Raw genomic sequence first — 6,000 nt, forward strand, 5'->3', positions numbered from 1 at the left:
TAAGTAGAATGGTCATGTCTGCATGGAATGGGTTAAATGAAAGTAAAAGTTTAAAAATAATAATTTGGTGTGTTGCTTATTGGGATAGAGGGAGGGATGGGGTTAATTTGTTTTAGTACAAGAATGAGATTGGAGTTGTTTCATGTGAGGGGTTCGAATGAGGATGGAGTGATTTTGTATAATGGTTGGAGGAAGGATGGGGTTATTTCATTTTAGGGTTGGAGAGAGAAGGTGGTGGGGTTTGTATTAGAGTATGAATGAAAATGGGTTATTTTATTTTGGGGTTAGACGGCGGATGGGGTTATTTGGTTTCATGGTTAGAATGATGTTAAGGTTATGTTGTATTAGGTTAAGAGGGAGGACAGAGTTATTTTGTATTAGGACTATTTGGTTTGGTTCACTAAAAGATGAATTTGGTTGAAGTCTTAGGTTAATGGTGAGATTCGAGGGAGCAAGAAAATGTTCATAGATTTTTTTTGATGTAGAGGGTCGGAGCAATGCAAAAGGACGAGGGTAGAGTAAGTAAAATAGTATGGCGGTCAAAGGTCTCAGTTTTATGATGAAGGTGGATTGAGTTAAAGTGACGGTGAGCTTAAGCCTTTGCCTTAGGATACAAAGGAAGGTTCAGTAAAAGTGAGTTTCAACATTAGCCATCAGCCTGATGATTTGGATACACATGGCCTCGGCCTACTGAGGAATGCACATCTAAGTAGAATGGTCATGACTGCATGGAATGGGTTAAATGAAAGTAAAAGTTTAAAAATAATAATTTGGTGTGTTGCTTATTGAGATAGAGGGAGGGATGGGGTTAATTTGTTTTAGGACAAGAATGAGATTTGAGTTGTTTCATGTGAGGGGTTCGAATGAGGATGGAGTGATTTTGTATAAAGGATGGGGTAATTTTATTTAGGGTTGGAGAGAGAAAATGGTTATTTTCTATTAGGGTTAAAATGAAAAATGGGGTTTTAGGGTTTAAATGAGCTTGGGTTTATTTTGTATTGGGGTTAGAGTGAAGGTGCAGTTATTTTGTATTAGGCTTGAAAAAGGGCATCATTGTTTTTTGTTATGTTTAGAATAAGTTTTGTCTTTTTTTTTTTTTGTTATTTTGTTTTTTTGTGTTTTAGGGTTGGGGGGGTGTATGCAGTTATTTTGTGTTAGGGTTAGTATGAGATTTTTGGCTATGGTATATTGGGTGTGTTACGAGTGCGTATTAGGGGACCTATGGAGAGCCGTTCCGAGTGTGGAAGCGCCGGTGACAAAGACGCATCGACGGTGGAAGTCATACTGCGCACACACGGCAACACTGTGCTTTACACACTCCTCAAGGTCGCCTCGCACGACGAGCAAAACAACGCACCCACGTCTCGGATGCCCAGCACGCTCTCGCCGAGGCTCTCCTCCAACGCACCGGATAACACTCGCCCAGTTCGTGGCACCTTTTGTCGCCGTTTTCCACCGATTAGCACGCCAAATGCGCCGCCGCCCGTTCGGCACGCCGGTAGCGTGGCACGCTTCGGTGAGCGCCGTATCAAACGCGGCGTCGTTACGCTGCCCTTCCCGTCTTCTCAACACACGGTGGAGCCTCTCGGAGACGAAAGAGCATTTCTACGCTCGCCAAGTTGAGCTTTCGCCCATATTTCGCTCGACAAACGCCGAGAGAAAACACAAGTGCGAGACCGTCGCTGCCACACGGCTGTGCGGCATCGAGCGAGTTGAGTCTACAACGTTCTCATGTGGCTTTTAAGGGCCGGCCCCCTCGCTGCAGCGGGAGGTTCTACAGAACGCTGCAGCAGTTTGTGCTCACTCGCGCTCACAGCAAAGCAGAACAATGGCAGAAGTCGCTCCAGCCCCAGCCGCCTCGGCGCCCGCCAAGGCCCCCAAGAAGAAGGCCGCCGCCCGCCCCAAGAAAGCCGGCCCCAGCGTGGGCGAGCTCATCGTCAAGGCCGTCTCGGCTTCCAAGGAGAGGAGCGGCGTGTCTCTCGCCGCCCTGAAGAAAGCCCTGGCTGCCGGCGGCTACGACGTCGAGAAGAACAACTCACGCGTTAAGCTCGCCGTCAAGAGCCTCGTCACCAAGGGCACTCTGGTGCAGACCAAAGGCACCGGCGCGTCGGGCTCTTTCAAGCTTAACAAGAAGCAGGCCGAGGCAAAGAAGAAGCCGGCCGCCAAGAAACCGGCACCTAAAGCTAAGAAGCCGGCCGCCAAGAAACCAGTCGCGGCCAAGAAGCCCAAGAAGGTAGCAGCCAAGAAACCCACTGCGGCTAAGAAATCCCCCAAGAAGGCCAAGAAGCCCGTCGCGGCCGCTAAGAAGGCAGCGAAGAGCCCCAAGAAGGCCAAGAAGCCGGCGGCTCCCAAAAAGGCGACCAAGAGCCCAAAGAAAGCCAAAACGGTCAAGCCTAAAGCAGCTAAGCCCAAGGCGGCGAAGGCGAAAAAGGCTGCCCCTAAGAAGAAGTAAACAGTAACGCCGTTTACCTTCATGTCTTGTTTCTCTATTCAACGGCTCTTTTAAGAGCCACCCACAGTTTCATAAAAAAACAGCTTTTTTCCCCCCTTGTTACTGCACAATGAATTGATTGTTAAAAAAAAAAAAACACTCAACAACACAAAAATAGCTCTCATTAGTTTCCCCACACAATAATTATATATGATCAATATATATATTTTTTTGGTTTGGTCATACGTGTTACATTTGAGCGGGAAAGGGAAAGGAAACGCGGGGCACGAGTGGGGGTAAATGTTTCTTTCTTTAACCCGTTTTCTTTCTTTCTTCCTTTCTCTCTCTCGCTCACACAGACACACAGCACGAGAGGAGGAGGGGGTCGGGTAGGAAAGCGAGCAGAGGTGGGAGGACGCTAGAGTCTGACGGCGGAAATGCGATTGGCTGTTGGTGCGCGTAGCTTTTAGCCAATAGGACCGTAGGCGATTTTGCTATATCAACGGCGCTCGTTGGCCGGCGTGCATTATTTCAGCTTTGTTCGACGAACACGACTGACGCGAATCATGAGTGGAAGAGGCAAAACCGGTGGTAAAGCTAGGGCCAAGGCTAAGACTCGTTCGTCCCGCGCCGGACTGCAGTTCCCAGTTGGCCGTGTGCACAGGCTCCTGCGTAAAGGCAACTACGCTGAGCGGGTCGGCGCCGGCGCTCCCGTCTACTTGGCCGCCGTCCTGGAGTATCTCACCGCTGAGATTCTCGAGTTGGCTGGCAACGCCGCCCGCGACAACAAGAAGACCCGTATCATCCCCCGTCACCTGCAGCTGGCTGTTCGTAACGACGAGGAGCTGAACAAACTGCTCGGAGGAGTCACTATCGCCCAAGGTGGTGTGCTGCCCAACATTCAGGCTGTACTGCTGCCTAAGAAGACCGAGAAGACTGTGAAGACAAAGTAAATTGGCGCTCTCCGTTGATTTATCTATACACAAAGGCTCTTTTAAGAGCCACCCATTTTTTCTAAGAAAAGTGCTGCTCCTTTACAAACAACACTACATATTCTTCACGTGATTTCCAACTGCATAAAAAAATAATAGCTTTATGAACCGAGTTATTATATAAACACACTGCCATGCAATACACAATTGCCCTTTTTCATATATTTCACGTACTGAGATCAACACCCTATGCATATGTGCATGTATACACACATTCTCTCGCTCTCTCTCACACACACACACACACAGTGTGTTTAATGTTCGCTGTAATGTACAGTACATTGATTAGTTTGATCATATTATTGTTCTTATTATTATATATTCTTTTAATGCTTTTTTTTCTTTGTTGTTTTGTATTACAGGAGCCCGCCGTTTTGCTTTTAGGTTTGAAAAGAAGACGCCCAATAGTGTGTCACCGACGCATTGCCGGCCGCCCAATGGGAAACGGACAACTTCAAGACGCCCAATGAGCGGCAAGCGGCTTGAAAGCTTAAAAGCCATGTGAAGCGAGCGAGAGCTCATTTTCTTTCTTTTCCCCGAGAGGAGCAGAGTTCAACGCGATGGCAAGAACCAAGCAGACCGCCCGTAAGTCCACCGGTGGCAAGGCCCCGAGGAAGCAGCTCGCCACCAAGGCTGCTCGCAAGAGCGCCCCAGCCACCGGCGGCGTGAAAAAGCCTCACCGTTACAGGCCCGGCACCGTGGCTCTGAGGGAGATCCGCCGCTACCAGAAATCTACTGAGCTGCTGATCCGTAAGCTGCCCTTCCAGCGCCTAGTGCGTGAAATCGCTCAGGACTTCAAGACTGATCTCCGCTTCCAGAGCTCCGCCGTCATGGCCCTGCAGGAGGCCAGCGAGGCGTACTTGGTGGGTCTGTTTGAAGATACTAACCTGTGCGCTATCCACGCCAAGAGAGTCACCATCATGCCTAAAGACATCCAGCTGGCCCGCCGTATTCGCGGAGAGCGCGCTTAAACAGAGCGCTTCGACGTTTACCTGAAATACCCAACGGCTCTTTTAAGAGCCACCTACCCGTGTCCGCGCCGAAACAGCAAATGTCCGCCTCACCTCGGTGTTGCGTTTATATAATGTAAGGCTATTATGACGCGTGCGCTTCTAAATTCCATAGGACTGAGCGAGCGAAACCAGCCGTGAGACAGTGGTTGTGAAGATTAGGGAAAAAAAACAACTTCTATATGTGTGTCTATATATATATATATAACGTTTTGTACTACATTTCACATCAAAATCGCCATATTTAACGTGTTTTAATACATATGAATACTTTTCTTTTAATACCTATCAATATGTTTATACATATTTAATAGTTTGGAAACAGTTCATTCACCCCAGCAGAAAGTAGAAGCCACTGCCCTTTCAGTAGAACACTACACTTTACACTATGTAGTGTTTAGGCCGGTTTTGGCCTATTACAAACGGCATTAGTCATGGATGGAGCGTAGATCCCACCGCGTGGTGAAACTATACAACTGCAAGATCAGTTTCAGAGAGCAATGTATGTGTATATTCATATAATGAGAGCTTGATTTGGGGTACTTACGTTTCATACATATGCAACATGAGTTTGATTGCATAGAGAGTAAGCGAGACCAGCTGTGTTGTTTGTGCTTGCTTTTAGGGCAGCAGTAAAGGAGGTAAGTGTATAGTCCGGAGAGGAATGTTTGTTTGTTTGTTTGTTTTTAATCTCTTTCAATACCTCTACCAGAACAAGGCATGTCTAACTCTAAAAAATTATATGTTTACTCTATATGTTAACTCTATAAAATTCATGTTTCCCGTCACATTGTTTGTAAAATTAACCCAGATCAGCGGGAAAAACGCCAAAATTAAATGAATGTTGAGTCAGTACTGTTTTGTGCTATACTTCAAAAATTACCTTATTTAGTACAGTCTAGCTTGTCTGGAAGTATAACCCTTGAAGTATGGAGCAAATTAAATGAACCTTCCCAGCACATGTAAAATGATCATTAGAGAAGCCTAGGGAAAAGAAATAGTGAATAAATACTGGCAGGGGTAAAGTGTTTGTCCTGCCTAGGATGCACCCGGTTATGTAATAGAGAGTAGAAGCCTTTGAGCCTTGAGTACAGTAGTGCTCTTCTGTGTGGTGAATAGAAGGACTTTTGGAAGTGCTCATTGCAAAGGACCACCGTTGTTTTGGGATCATGGGCATATATGTCATGGATGGAGCGTGGATGCCATCGTGTGGTCAAACTAGGCAAATGCAAACGTTAACTAACTAGATTTATTCGTGTGAATGTTACAGCTTTTTCATTTGATAGATGGTTGTGAACTCCAGTACGTCTACTAAGTCATTTGTATTGCGGTGTTATTTTGGTTAGTGTTTTTTAAAGTACATTTTTAAAAATGTTTCTATTGAAGCATACTTCAGTTCAGGGCATTTTAGAAGCCAGCATGGTTACCAGTTCTCATGCTGCCAGGCAATGAAATGGAAACTTAATTTAGGGCAATTTTATACACATTAAATATGATTGTTAACTGCACCAATAAATCTAAAAAGTAATTACATGTCTTGTGGGATGATTGTCGTTTGGGCTTGGGT

At 46.1% G+C, this 6,000-nt stretch overlaps 2 protein-coding genes across 2 annotated transcripts; both read left to right on the plus strand.

Annotated features, from left to right (window-relative positions):
* Positions 1-2,997: 2,997 nt before the first annotated feature.
* On the plus strand, positions 2,998-3,928 carry LOC140546620 (histone H2A-like). The gene is made up of 2 exons (XM_072670003.1): positions 2,998-3,380; positions 3,808-3,928. Exons 1-2 carry the CDS (start codon positions 2,998-3,000, stop codon positions 3,926-3,928), a joined length of 504 nt encoding a protein of 167 aa, XP_072526104.1.
* Positions 3,929-3,974: 46 nt separating this feature from the next.
* Positions 3,975-4,394, plus strand: LOC140546976 (histone H3). Its single transcript, XM_072670459.1, has one exon. It carries the CDS (start codon positions 3,984-3,986, stop codon positions 4,392-4,394), a length of 411 nt encoding a protein of 136 aa, XP_072526560.1. The 5' UTR covers positions 3,975-3,983.
* Positions 4,395-6,000: the final 1,606 nt, after the last annotated feature.

The sequence above is a fragment of the Salminus brasiliensis genome, chromosome 24 (genome assembly GCF_030463535.1).
Source record: "Salminus brasiliensis chromosome 24, fSalBra1.hap2, whole genome shotgun sequence".
NCBI classification, from domain to species: domain Eukaryota; kingdom Metazoa; phylum Chordata; class Actinopteri; order Characiformes; family Bryconidae; genus Salminus; species Salminus brasiliensis.